At 48.7% G+C, this 14791-nt stretch overlaps 1 protein-coding gene across 2 annotated transcripts in view; it reads right to left on the minus strand.

Moving 5' to 3' along the window:
- The window catches only part of DNMT3B (DNA methyltransferase 3 beta), a 38142-nt gene that overhangs the window by 10539 nt on the left and 12812 nt on the right, over nt 1-14791 (minus strand). Inside the window, exons 2-14 of one of the 2 annotated variants that reach the window (XM_054573437.1) lie at nt 12534-12696; nt 11488-11549; nt 9856-9960; nt 8796-8921; nt 7905-8114; nt 6764-6922; nt 4838-4945; nt 3830-3974; nt 3235-3294; nt 2011-2139; nt 1815-1859; nt 597-676; nt 148-260 (exon numbers count right to left, since the gene is read on the minus strand). In XM_054573437.1, the coding sequence (XP_054429412.1) occupies nt 148-260; nt 597-676; nt 1815-1859; nt 2011-2139; nt 3235-3294; nt 3830-3974; nt 4838-4945; nt 6764-6922; nt 7905-8114; nt 8796-8921; nt 9856-9960; nt 11488-11549; nt 12534-12690 (1499 nt within the window). In that variant the 5' untranslated portion in view covers nt 12691-12696. Of the gene's footprint in view, nt 1-147; nt 261-596; nt 677-1814; nt 1860-2010; nt 2140-3234; nt 3295-3829; nt 3975-4837; nt 4946-6763; nt 6923-7904; nt 8115-8795; nt 8922-9855; nt 9961-11487; nt 11550-12533; nt 12697-12892; nt 12923-14791 lie in introns of those variants that run through there. The other variant, XM_054573438.1, reaches the window with a different exon arrangement.

The raw sequence follows: 14791 nt of genomic DNA on the forward strand, positions 1-14791 counted from the left end.
CCACAGCCCCTGCAGAGCAGTGACTGGGCCTCATCCCAGGTCAGTTTGGCTCCCAGCCCCTGTGCTTGATTGTTTCAGTTGGAGGAATCACGGTAGGACTTGGGAGCCTTGGGGCGCAGCTGGGTCTCACCCACGCTGGATGCTCACCGGCAGCAGCTCGTGTTGCTGCATAGGAGCAGCTCGCGGCCCTCGCAGCACACGGTGCAGTAGGACTGATAGCCATCGTCATCGTACATGTAGAACAGCTCAAGGAACCGGTCCTGGTGGCCAGAGAGAAACACTGGTGAAATCGGACACCAAGGACCACCAGGCCCCACTTGCTTGCTGGCTGAGGCTCTAGGATGCAGTTACAGGGCAAGTCACTGGTGGCTTGGTGCCCTTTATAGGAACAAGGGGTCAGAGTATGTGTGCCACTGCAGATGGCCTCCTGTGTGGCAGCACCTGCCCTCAGCGTGGAGAGCGGGGTGATGGGGGCCAGGCAGGGCTTTACTGGAACCTTCCCTAATGGCTACATGCAGGTGCTTTTCTCTGGGAAGTACAGAGAAGTCACGGAGGAGGGAAGGGGCAGGGAAGTCAAGGGTGGGGAAAGGACTTACCCGGCACGTCTGGCAGAGCCCACCCTCAAAGAGAGGGTGGAAGGACACAGGGTTTTTCCTACCACAGGACAAACAGCTGTCTGTAACAAAGACATGCATGCAGCTTGTGACAGTTCGGGACCCAATACCAGCTGCTGAAACCCTGGGCCTAATGTTCTTGAACATACACTCCACACTAGCAATAAACCAATGACCCTTCATGCTTTATTCTTTTCGAAGCTTCCAAGCTACCATCCCCACTCCAAACGTGGAGCACAACACTGAACAAAGGCCCCGCCAGCACAGGGACAGGCTTGGAAGGCCTGGTACAAAAATCTGTGATACTCTTTAGAGACTGGGACTTTGGACAGTTCGTGGTGATGTCAATTTGCTCACTGTCATATCATGAAAGGACTTACCCATGACCACACTCTACACACAGCTTTCCATAGCTGCAATTTCAGAGTCCAGGTCTTTAACTATTAGGCTACTCTGACTTCCCTTCATATCAGCAGGCCAGGACTGTTTCACATCACTGACCTTTAAAATTCGAAGTCCAAGCATTCCCAGCCAGCAAGCAGACAGATGGGGCAAAGGAGTCTTTGAGGATGGGAGAATTATGGGTGAAGGTTCCCAGGACCGTCAGGGGCTGCTCCATACCCAAGCTTTCCCTGTGGTTGTCTGGGATAGGAGCTGGATTTTTTTTCTAGCTAGCACTGAGTAACCATTCAGTAAATATTGGACTAAAGGACATGGGGTAGAGGAGGCAAGGGAGTCAACCCTTCCTCACACATTCTGAATCCCATTGGACAACATTTTGGGCAGAGTTTTGAATCCGGTGGCAATTCCCAGCTGGAACAAAGGGACAAGCGTTAGCTTGAGAGAATGACAGCAGTGAAGTGTGTGAGCCTCTCACCTCAAAGCCAGTTCAGTTCTGGTTTGGGGAGGCTCACGATGCCATAGATCATGGTTTCAAGTTTTGGGTTCTCCTGAGCAAAGGGCCCTGGTATCCACTTTGCCCTCAGCCCGCCCTTCCTGCTCATTTAGATCAGGGGCAGAATCAGTCTCAGTAAAAAGTAGGCAAGCCATCCTATAAAATATAACTAACGACTGTGACTATATACTTGTTACTTCAGGTAACAACTGAACCTGAAGTCAAGGCACAGAGCTCTGGGTTAAACCCCAGCAGGATAGACAAGCAGTAAAGGGAAGTGAGGACTACGAGGGAGAAAGCATTACCTTCCAGACTACTCTTGTTGTTGGCAACGTCCAAAGCCATTTGCTCTGTTGAGAAAAGAAGGTATGAGATGGGGTCAGGGAGTCTCTTACTGGTCAGTTATGCCACACTTCGTTGCTGAGCTGTCCTTGCAACCTGGCCCACCCCCTGGTAACGGGTGATAATAGTCCCCCGGTCTCCTCACCCCCGACAATTCACCTCGACTCTGGTCCTCCTCTCCTCGGTCTTTGCCATTGTTATAGCAATTTGTCTTGAGGCGCTTGGGTGGGGGGCAGTAGTCAGCGGAGGCGGTGGAGTCGTCAGCCGTGCGTCTTCGAGTCTTGTTCTCTGTGAAAGGGAAGGAGATGACAGCCATGGCTGGTAGAGTGGTGCAGGAAGGACACGGACCTGGGACAGGACCATGCTAGGCCCGGGTGCCCGCTGCATTTGGCCCATGACAGGGATCCACACTGAGTGTCATACGGCCCCACTATGGGATGTAATTCAAAACCCCTCATATCTAACACATTTACAGGGTTTTAAACAGCTTTAGATGTTTAGACACAGCACAAAGAACATTAGCCAAAATGATCCACAGCTGAAACCCTGGAACATTTGTCTATGCTGCCCAATGCAGTGGCTGACAGCCGCACAGAGCTACTGAGCCCTTAAAATGTGACTTGTGTGGCTGCATTTTGCATGTAATTTTAATGTGAATTTTTAAATTGCTAATCGATCCAATAAATTAGTTCAACTGGAACTTGGTCAAGTGAAAGTTTGGAACGTAAGACATTAGTGAAAATGTATTATCAAGTATTTCTAATAAAAATTTCTTATCCAAATTGAGATGTTATAAAACACATAAAATATGAGATTTTTAAAATAGTACTAAAAGGAGATGTAAAATATCTTAATTTTTATACTGACTGTTTGGAAGTACTGGATTAAATTAAATGCATGATGAATACGGATTGCACCTTTATTTCTTTTACTCTTTTCAACATGGCTATTAGAACCTTTTTAAAATTATATTATGTGGCCATGCTTTACATTTCTTTAAATTCCATTTGTATTTGTAGTCAACCTATACAGTGTAATCTATAAGGGACATGGTTAAGCTTGACTCTGCCCCTAGGAAAGAAAATTACACAGCCGTTAAAAATCATAAGGACTCTTTAGTGACACAATGACATTAGACAGGGTTTATACAATTAATATTGAGAAATAAAAGGAAAGCAGCAATCCAACTAGTGTACAGGAAAAGTTGGAATTATGTGCACACCCAACAACATTAACCTGGACGGAGGGATTGTGACGGCTGAGAGAAGGGGTGGATGAAGAGTTCAGGTTCAGATTTCTTTTCCAGTGACCACTGTATATGCAAAGAAATTGAAAGAAAGTGCAGAGACAATAGTGCATAGTCAAAAGATGGGAAGGGAATACCGTATTTCCTTGATTCTAAGTTCCCACTGCCTGCACGACGCACCTTCGACTTATTAACCACTTTTAATGGGGGGAAGACAAAACAAAACAGAAAACACTAAGTTAAATGTATGAATCATACGACAGATCCTGGGTTTTGGGCATCCCGGATTTCTGAAAGCATCAATGTGAAACTACAGACCTTACAGTGGAGGAAATATTGCTGTTGGTCAAAATGTTAGGACAGGTGATTCCTTCTTTCTGAGTGGAGGTGGCTTTTACGTTTGTGGGGGGTGGGGTATTTATTTTTTACAACACTTGGAAACTTTTCTCCAATGAGCAGAGCTTAACCGTATTTTCCCCTTTAAACGTTAAGGTGCTAGTGAATTTTCCATCTTGATCTGTTCACTAAATCTCAGACCAGGGAAGCCGGAAAAGCCTGGGCGGTTTGTTTTCCCATCGCCCTGGGTGTTCACAGGGTGAAAGAGCAGGTCTCTAAGACTGACCGGTTGTCAGAAAGTTGGGGTGGGATGAGAGGCAGCAGGGGCGGCTGCATCTCCCAAGGGTGCTCCCACCAGCAGGGGCAGTCAGTGCTGCCACGGGGACCCATTCCCACCTGGTTGCTTGTTGTCGGGTTTAAGGCCCTCGATCCCGGTGGGCTTGAAGCCCCCATGGGCCCACTCCAACATGGGCTTCAGCTGGTCCTCCAATGAGTCTCCGGGGCTGTTGGGGAAGGTCTTGCCAGCCCGCACCCTGGCTTTCTGGTGAGATAAAGGCGAGTCTGTGATGAACAAGAGGGGTGGGTGCGCCCCAGGCAGTACCCAGGGATTCCCCCAGCTGGGGCTTGGCATTCCCCTTCACACTGGGCCTTTTCATAGCCAGGCAGCTGTCCTGGGTATGGTATGTGGCAGGGAGGAGGGGCCTGTGCAGGGAGACAGGCAGGGGGCCACAGGGGAAGAGTGAAGTCTTTCCATGCAAGCACCGAATACAGGGACCTCTTCCCTGTAGAGAACTTGTGTGGTGAGCTCCTTCTCAAAAGTAGCCCTGCTACTTCTAAATATAGGAGTAGTATCATCAACAAAGAGAAAGCTCTACTTTTCTTGTCTTATGTCCCTAATGAAGATGGGGAGGTGTCAAATGTTAAGTCCCATTTCAAAAGCACCATGAAAATTCCTGATTAACAACCACGGCTGGTCCACAAATGCTGGACAAAGGTTCAACTCAAGACAAAGGAAAGGAGAGAGCCTGCTGAATCCCACAGACAAGGGGAAAGCCTCAGCGGCTGCCCAGTGTTGGTCTTGAACAGCACCACTTAAAGGGAGGAGGTTCTGACGGCTCTAGAAAAACATGTTCATTGTTGTGAACATTGTCTGCCACTTTCTGCTGCCTCATTCAGTCGGCAATACTGAGAGAGCCACCAGGAGTAAGCGGAGGTAGTACTTAAGTCTCACATCCCATCACTCCCTCTACAGCCTGACCCATTAGACCAACATGCTTGTATTCACCTCCTGCCTGGCGGCCCTGTCCCTTCTAAGGGTTACACTGTGACCTGTGCTGGCCTCTGTAGTGTCTTGTCTTAACCCTGCTCTGGGGGCCAGGTCCTCACCACCCACCACTGTGTTACCTCCAGAGCGTGGTACATGGCCTTCCTATAAGAGACCAGTTTATTGAAGGTCGCCAGATTAAAGTGCTGGCTGAATAGCCCCAAGGCCACCAGCTTATCTGCGGAGACCTAAAAGAGAAAGACATCATCAGCATCTACCTACAGCCTGCATCTGGGGCGCCCTGTCTCTCACAGGGCTATTCCAGGGGATAAGTTCAGATTCAAAAACACAGGAGAAGAAAAAAGGAGAAAATAGAAATGGTACATATACTCCTGATGTGCCCTATAGCCAGAAGCATGGTGGATGATACTCCCAGTGTGAGAAAGTATGCTGCTCCAAGTGGACTTAATTAGATGCACCCTGAATTTCTATATATTTTAAGAGCAAATGATCCACATGGTCTCTGCTACGGGCCCCTTGCCGGTCAACTTAAAATTCTGTAGATGTTCCAACACTGGGGTTTGTATATGTTCTTCCTTCCTTCATGAAGGAGACAAAGAGCTGTGATTACTGCTTAGCCTTTTATTAATTGAACTATTTATTGTGTGTTAAGAGAACAGTGATTAGCACAGAGTAAGCACATTTTTGTTATTGTGATTTGCTGATATCCATTGGGGTTAAAGAGCCATAAATTTCCATGTCCCAAGTCCCCAGGCCATGCAGAAACCAATTAGGCCACCGGTGGGAAGGGATGAAACCGGGCGTTCCAGGATGCTGTTCAGGCAGAAAGACACAAGAGATGCTTCATTCTCCACAGGACGCGCTCACACTCACCTCCATTTTGCACCTCTGGCCTGACCTCCCACAAGGGGGCTGTTCCCATTTTTGGTGAGAAGACACTTTGGCTCAACAATAGATGTGCATTGAAATGCAGGTGTTGTTCCCAATGCAATATGCAGGCTAAGCACAACTGACGGTAATCCCCTCCCATGCACTGACAGTCCCACGCTTCATCTTATTAGCATTAGACCCAGTCTTGCAAAATGCATTTTATGTCTCACTGAGCCAAAACGGTAACAACAATACACGTAAAAGCATTGCCCACATCCCAGCATTTAGATGCTTCAGACAGAACAGATGCCTGGACATTTATTTGTCCTTTTGCTCCCTCTGCTGGCCAAAGAGGACATCAGCATGCAGGGAGAGTTGGTCTTTGGGACCATCAACGTGTTCATAGCAAATGGCCCAGAGGAAGCCCAATTCATAGGAAAACCAAGAACTTCAACTTGAGGTCAAATCCCACAATTTACTAGACAGTCCTTAATTCCCACATCTGCCTCCATCTGGGCCCAACTTGCTGTGCTGTGTCCTCACCTAACCTCTGGGTATACTGAATGAAGACTGGACAACCACCTCCAAAAGAGACCATCCCAGGAAAACTTGTCTACACCATTCTAATCAACACCTGCAGATTTCAGAATGTGCCTTCAAACTGGGTATAAGAATCAACACAGCCTAATTCATTTGTCTAGCACTGCTCTTACAAGGCAGACTCTCAAGAAAGATGATCTTAAAATAGCTAATATCAATAACCAAGAAACTCTGAAATAACCAACTCTGCAAAGTTTTTTATTACTGTCACCAGGCAATCCAGCCCCCTCTCTAGGACTAGCCAAAGGTACCGCCCTCCTCCCCACCTCTCCAGGGCTACATTGAGACCACCCTTTCTTTTTTGTCCCAAAGAAAGAAAACCAACAGGCTACGGACCCTGAGGACTTCCCACCTCTCTCTCCTGTAACAGTGGACTGAGCTCTGGGACCCACAAGACCCTGTGTGTCTGTTTAAACAAATTAACAAGGAAAATTTGTCATTCCTCCTAGATACAGAGTCAAACATAGCCTCACCCATCTGGAAAGAGAAAGTCATAGGCTGGTATCCTAAAAGGAAAGGACAGAAAACACTGCGGGTCTGCAGGCCCACGAGGGCCTACCTAACCCTGGACTCACCTCGGAGAACTTGCCATCGCCAAACCACTGGACCCACCGCATCCCGGACATGGCCTGGCGCTTGGAGGTAGCCTTCCAAGACACCACCATGGCAGGCCACCAGGAGAAGCCCTTGATCTTTCCCCACACAAGGTCCCCTATTCCAAACTCCTTCCCATCCTGGAAGATAAACCACACGAAGGAATCCTCATGAGACAGACTACCTGGGCCAAGGGAAACTCCTGCCCAGCCCACTGACCCCAGTGGCTACCGCCTCAGGGTCCCAACTCGGGGCCTCCTATAGGGGCCCAGGAGGCCTCCTCAGGAAATTGTCTGCCCACCTCCAACACTGAAAAACTACAAGTGAGAATGGCTGAACAATAAGGAGCAGTGGATGGGCAGGACGGGTTGTTTGACAGGAACATGGGATTTATTACATTAGATTTGCAACCATTCATCTAGCATCTAGGGTTGAAAGATGTCAACTAAAAACTCACAGGAAATAACATCAGAGTAAAATAATGACAATCAGCTGAATATTCTCACCATAAGCCATCAGATGGGCTATCATAAAGCCATTAAAATGAAAAAAATAATTTTAGCCATTTGCACGCAGCTTGCCATAAAATGTGAAGTACCCATGAAAATAAGCAAGTTAATATATTTATAGTAACATCTACTCTGCAGTAATGTAAAAAGAAAAAAGGACTTCAATGCAATATATGTGCATACATATGTACTAGATATGCAGCAATGCCTGAGTGAAAAGCTGTTTGTTAATTATGAACACTAGATGGATTATACAATAAGGAATTACAGACATGAAAGTGAGATAACTCTATTTCCTAATAAGTGAAAAGAGACCATCAACAATTATATGTATACTATGATAGACAGAATAATATATTATGTATACACTGTGATGAACAGAATATATTATGTATATGAAGCACATGTTTCCAGGTATAAATATACAATGTTCAGAAAAAGCAGGAATCAGGTGCTTGAGATATGTCTGGGAGATAAACAGGGTAAAGGATGGTGATACAGGTGAAACACATACTTGAACTCAACCATTATGCCAAAAGTGAAAAAACTGTATTAACAGTCCCCTCTGGGCAAGTCTGCTTTTTCTCCTAAACTCAGCCCTTGCTGGTCGTACCTGATACTCGGTGCCATCCGCATCTCTGCCGTCTGCATCCACCTGTGAGAAGTCCAAGTTCTCCTGCTGGCTGTCCTGGGCCAGGCGGGAGTAAGGGGTGCTGCTGCTCTGGGGCACCACACTGTCATCTGTGAGGTCGATGGTGAGGTAGGAGCTGTCAGGGGACGGCCACGGTGTGCCTGCCGAGGACGCTGCCCGCCGTCTCAGGGACTGTGGACAGAGGGACACATAGCTGGGGCCACAGCAAACCAGGTGGAAGACCAGAGATCAGTGGCGCCCCCAATTGCTTCCCAGGCAAGCAGAAAGAGCGAAGGCCTATGCCAAAGAGTACAGAGACCACTAAGAATGGTTTTCCAGGACCAAGTACCCCTTAAGTGGTAGGAGAAAGCCACTTCCACCAAAACAGAGAATCGAGGACAAAGGCATAACAATGACGAGTGATGCCAGGAGGCTCACAGAGCCAAGCTCAGAGAGGACCACTGACTTCCTCAGTGCTTACTGTGTGCCCAACCTTGCAACAGGAGTGGTGAGTTGCTGTAACCCCTGGGGCTGCCTCAAGACAGTCAATGAAGATACCAGGGAGACAAGACAGTTCTGGAAGTCAGTGGTTTCGAGCTCATTTCCGAGGAGGGGCAAGAACCCAGTCAACAGGTAATTCTTGCATTCCTGCCAGAGTTCCATCCAGGATCAGGCCAGGAGAGAAGTCATCAGGCTTAAGAGAAGCTTACCCAGCACCCAGGAGAGAAAGGAAAGGCAAGACCCTGAAAAGGAGAGGAGTGTGAAGAACAGAAGCGGGTTAGGGTTATACACTGGCTGCTTTCGGTGGTGCAGTGAGAAGAAATCCTTCCAATGAGAGACAGGGGCGGGGGTCTAAGCGTCCGGGGAACAAACCCTGGTAGCTGAGAACTCCACGGGGGACTCGTCCACGTGATTGCGGCCCTGCCGGCCTCGGGTGGAACGTAGGGAGGGCCTGTGCCTCTCTCGGCTAGAGGCACTGGTGCTATTTCGGGTTCGAACCTGGAAGCAAGAGAGGATAAGCACGAGGCCTTTGGTGACTGCAGGCACGAGGTCTCAGGCAGGGGGCTGAGAGGTAGCCTCAGGTCAACAAGAGTACATGAGGTAGGTAAGGGGGGAGATACTCTAGACTAGTAACCTCCCACCCAGAATCTTCCCCAGTTCCTGTGATAAAGGGTTAGGGTAGCCAGCAGGGCTGACAGACAATCCACAACAGATCCCACTGCCTGTCACAGCTGAAACTGGCACCTGCAAATGGAACTGAAAAATAAAAACCAAGTTTACTCCAAACCAAACATTTATTTTTCCAAAAAGCATTAGAGTAATTAATTATTGCACTCTTCAGGAAGGTCCTGGATCCTCCAGATGGATGAGAAGCACTTGGGCTGCTCCCTAAAAATGGCACAAACTTGGGGGCTGCAGACCTGTGTTCGAATCCTACACAAGAGTTACTGTTGAACCACGGGTAAGTTACCAGAATCTTCTCTCATCTGTAAAAAAGGGCAGGAGACACATCATATCCTAGAGCAGAGTATGATTATAAAGTGCACCTGCAGTGGTCACCAAGCGTTAGCCGGCTCTCTAACGTGCTGGCTGACTGCGAGCAGCAATAAACGTTTTCCCATTGCCAGACCTCTAAGTCACAGAGCCCACCTACAGAGCCAACTATCATAGGTAACAGGCGCTGAGCCAACCACCTGCCAACTCTATCGCTCGTGGGCACTTCCAAGAGCGTTTCAAGCCTTTAAAAACTGCCATGCAAAAGAAAACCTTCACAATGATAGTGCATGGGTCTTGCTGTCATTGTTCTAGTTTCAAAACATCTGTTTACCTCTTCAAACCACGCCCCCCAACCCCAGGAAATCCAAAACATGTTTTTCACACAGGACTCTGAATGGCTGGAGGCGGTGTCTTGGCGCGGGGTAGGGGGACTTACAGCAGGGCTTTCAGATCGAGTTCTGGTTTCCCGGAACAGTTTTGGCATCACTGGAGTGTCAGCGCCATCGCCATCTTCCCCTTCATCTCCCTCGCCCGTCAAATCCTTTGTAAGTGAAACATTATGAGCTTCAGGGTATCATTGACAGGTCATGTAACCAAAATGGTTTTAAAATGAACAACACAGTCATATTGAAAACAATCTTACTATTGGTCCAAGAGACCTAAAATATTTTCACCTCATTTTGTTCCAAAAAGATTTTATAATGGCTCTCACCACAAGATCATGAAATCAAGACATGATTGAAAGACAAAACCCCAGTGGAAACAGAAAACCAAAGAAATGGTGTAACAGCATATGCATCTTGAAGACTTCTGTGTCTACCACTTCCACTGATTTGGCTCTGCCTAATAGGAAGACCTGGTCCAGTTTCAGTGTCTGGGAGAAATCGCATCTCCTTAACACAATGACCAGGAGGAAATGGCACCAACTCTGTGTCCCATCATGAAAACCCCCTAGTGAACGTCCCATGCTACAGACCAAAATCCAACAAAAACTGAGGGCAGGAACAAAAGCGGTGGCATGTGGCCCAAGGTCCGGCCTGGCTGGAGTCTTAAGAACTTGATTTTTCACTTGCCAACTGGATGGCCTTGAGTAAGTCCATTCCTCTCTTTAAAATTGGATCAACAGTTCCTTCCCTCACTAATACAACAGAGTTACAGTGAGGATCAGATAAAGCACACTTCCCCCAAGGCCAGCACAGAGAAAATGCTCAGACAGGAGATATCGTTCCTATTGCCAGTAACTGTCCACCAGCACAGTCGCCCTGGGCCTCTCATCCAGCCCACGGCCCCCGCCCTCTGGGTGCCCACCCGAACAGAAGCTGTGTGAGGGGGAGCTTTCATTCGCCCACGACTTTTATCCATGATTTTGTCCTTTACGCCTGACACTGATGCTTCAAAAAAAGTTAACCAAGTTGACAAAACTCAAAGATGATTAACAAGAAGACAGAAGGCATAAAGAATGTTAGGATTTTTTTTTTAATGGAAAAAACGGTACCTTGGAAAAAAACGATAAAGTAGAAACCTTGAAACTGCAGTGCACATTAAGAGATATAGTAGTGATTGCTAAAAAATTCCCTAAAACAAGCCAAGCAAGTTCTTTCCAAAGTGCATTGAAACCAGACACAGATATAAGAAATAAAATTATACATCCATTTCATTCATGATATAAAAAATATATCAAATTCCAAACATAACATGACCAAGTTGAAGTTGGACACATTCCAGGAATAAAAGGACAATTTACGACATTAGGAATTTATCAATGTAATTAATTGATCATCCAGACTGAGAAAAAATTTCAAAAAATATGAAGAAAGCAGTTGGTCAAAACACTCCTTAAATTAGTAAAATAAATGTTTATGATTTTTTTAGAAAACTAGGCATATAACTGCAGCAAATGCCACACTAAGTATGAGTTTGTTCAAAATGTTATGTGCCTGGCAGTCCTCGTATTCGTCATCAACAAGTATTTAGTGGGCACCAATTTAGGTGGACCATATGTACCCCATTTAATGAAAGCTAAAGGGAATTCCCCTGAATCCTGAAAAAGACAGAGTCGAGTCCATACCTGAGTATAACTTAGCAGGCTGGAGACCTCCCTCCTGGACAGTCGTGAACTTGATCTGCGGCCTGTGGAGAAAGAGAACCGGAGTCTGTTTTGTGGAAGGTGCCTTGCGCCAGGCTGGGCAGTAGCCATGTCTTCGTTTGCTGACGGGCGGCCCTCTGTGGCCTCCTCTCTGGGCTACGGCCTGGGATCTCGCTAAACTCACTGCCATTCTCAGGGGTTAACTGCTAGACACTCAGGGCCCGTATTCACCTCGATGTATTCACAAGGCAACAGTTTACAGGACCAGGCACATTATAGGACCAAAAACAATACTAAAGGTTCTCATGAGAGAAGGAATCAAATTCCTTCCAGAACTGTGTTGCTCAATTCAATGGCCACTAACTACACTTAAATGAACAATCACATGCCTCCCACATCAGCCACATTGCAAGTACTCACATGTGGCTAGTGGCTATTGTAGTGAGCAATCCAGAAATAGAACAATTTTACCCTCGCAGCATGTTCTATTGGACAGTACAGTTCAAGGAGTTGTCAACAATAGGATGGGACAATAACACAGGGTTTTTTAACCAGCTGTGTTAGAAAATCTCAGTGCGGAGGACGCTAAGTGATAAGACCTGGGAACTGCTGAGGTGAGGGCAGGGCAGAAGGAAGCAAGCCTCAGCCCCTCCAGCCAGAGTGTTTTCCTTCCTCCACCATCAGTCCCAGATGCAAGGGGATGGGGTCCCACTGCAGAAGATCCTAAGACCTCAGCCGATGCTGCGACCACCCCATTGTGACTAGAAAAAAACAAGGGTCATCACCTTGGGGTCACCTCCTCAGAGTCCCAGACGCAGTGAAAGGAGAGGAAGGAGGTCAAGGGCTGTGGCAGGGATGAGAAATGGACGTGGCCCTGGCTACATCCTCTTTGCTTCCCTGGGAGGTGTGGAGGTTCTCAGGGACCAGAGCCTCTCCCCACCACCTGCCTGCAGACTGCTGGAAGGGAGGCGCACGTCCCAGCTGCCGTCCAGTGTCTGCCCCATCCCACCTCCCCACAGCCCGGCCACCTCTTATCTCAGGGGTGCTGACAGCCTCCAGGATTGGGGGTGAGGGTGCATCCTTGGAGTCAGAAGACTGGTCGCTGCAGCCCCCATTGGTGATGATGGAGTCCTCCCTTCCGCTGGCATCCTCCTCTCTGTTGAGTTGTCTGGTGTCTCCCTTCATTGTTTCCTGTGGGACGGTCAGAATGGATAGGGTAGCAGTGACACAAGGGCTCGAAGGGGCAGCACAGCCCCAAAACCCCAAACTTCCCACCTATGGCTCTATGTCCTTAGGTCAAAAGAGGCCCTAGGACATATTCTCAGGGCGATACCCCTTCCAGGGACCCCACCGCCCAGGCTGCCCCCCCATAGCCAACCCCCCTCACCAAACTCGGAGGCTCAGGACTTGGTTCCATGTGGCCAGGCAGCCCAGAAGGCTCAGAAGCCAGCACCCAGGACAGAGGAAGAGGCTGGGCCTTGGTCTGAGGATCAGTCAGGCTGCTCTGTGCAATTAGCCGGCCACTTCAAACAATGCCATTTAGGACCCGCCTGCCCCAGCCTGCCCAGGCCTGCCTGCGGCCAGTCTTGGTCCCCACTGCCCCTGGCCCCTTCTCCCTGCCCAGTCTCTGCAGGGCCTCAGGAAGCCAGTGCATTATTTTCCCTCCTGACCCCTTTGTTTGCTCTCTCCCTTCCCCTCAATCTCCAGGTCCTCTTCCCACCGCCCCCTCCTTCCCCACAGAACAGCTTCTCTCTTCTCCATGGCAGCACAAGCCCCGCCTCATCCCAACCTCGGGGGCCCATTGGTCTGCTTGCCTGTCACTCTCTCCTCTCCTCCCTCACCAGCTGGGGCTCGGGAGTCCCAAGTTCCCAAGAAGGGAAGGGATGGAGAAGGCACAGGCACAGCACTGGGGCAGTTAACAAGGGGTATGCCCCCGATCTGCTCCAGCCTCACCCCACTCTGGGCCTCATTTCCCCACTGCTGCCCCTCCTGGTCGCTGCATCATCGCTAGGCAATTCAGCGAAGACCGACCCAGGCCAGGCCTTCACAAATGGGTTCAAGGGCTATGTGAACTTCGACCTGGCCCACTGCCTGCATTTGTTGGTAGCCAGAACCTGCACCTTTCTCTCATTTACTCCTCCTAATATCATTGTGGGCCCATTTTATAGAAGACAAAAACTGACACACAAACCTTACTACTGTTCAGTTAAAATCCCACTTTTCTTTTAAAGATTTTATTCCTTTACTTTTAGACCGGGGGGGGGGGGGACGGGGGGGGGGAAGAGGGAGAGAAACATCAATGTGTGGTTGCGCCTCACACAGCCCCCCACCCCCCCTACTGGGGACCTGGCCTGCAAACCCAGGCATGTGCCTTGACTGGAAATCAAACTGGTGACCTTTTGGTTCACAGTCAGGCATTCAATCCACTGAACCACACCAGCCAGGGCTCAAAATCCCATTTAAGGAGTGGGGCCAAGGCAAAATTAGAGCCTAGGTACAGGGTGAAGCCCCAGGCTCCTATATCCTAGTTTCCCCAAAACAGCACAAGAGGTATTTGGCACCACACCTTCATGGCCTGGAGTCCAGCTTGGGAAACCTTCCCCAGCAAAAGGCTGCCCTATGGGCACTGAGCACTCTCGGTCCCTGAGCCCCGTCTTACGGACTTACCATGTGGTGACAGATTACGCACGATGCCAGGTGCCAGCTGAACCGCAGTGCCAGAAGACCTGCAGGGCCACACTACCCACACTAGCCCCCCAGGGTAGCTTCTAGAAGCATTCATCTGGACTGCACGGCTGCAGCAGTGACGCTGGTGCCGTGCCCACCAGGGGGCGCTGTGGGACTCTGCCTAAAGGGGCCTAAAACGCTCTCAAATGAATTCCCAATGTCGGGGCAGAGGGGTGTCCCTATTCCATCCTCTGCACAGACAGGGCAACTAGACCTCTTCCATTCTCCATATGGCCCAAGGACCAGTACCCTTTCAATCACCTAGGAACTGGTTAGAACCAAACAATCTCTGGTACCATCCTAGACCTGCTAAATCAGAATAGACATTTTCACAAGATCCCTGGCTGATTAATATGCAAATTAAAGAAGCACTGTTCTGGTTATAAATGTATAAACTTATAGAGAGGACAACCGTGGTATTTACCCCGTGGGGTCTAGGCTGTGAAGGCTCACAGCTCCTCATCTGTTTTCTCTCACACCTGTTACTGAATCTCACTCACCAGCCCCAGCTCCTTTCATTGCCAAGCCCTGGCCTGGGAGAACTGGCTAGCTGACGTAT

Source organism: Pteronotus mesoamericanus, unplaced genomic scaffold, assembly GCF_021234165.1.
Source record: "Pteronotus mesoamericanus isolate MK-2021 breed Mesoamerican mustached bat unplaced genomic scaffold, CSHL_Meso_final contig_25, whole genome shotgun sequence".
In the NCBI taxonomy this organism is placed as follows: Eukaryota; Metazoa; Chordata; class Mammalia; order Chiroptera; family Mormoopidae; genus Pteronotus; species Pteronotus mesoamericanus.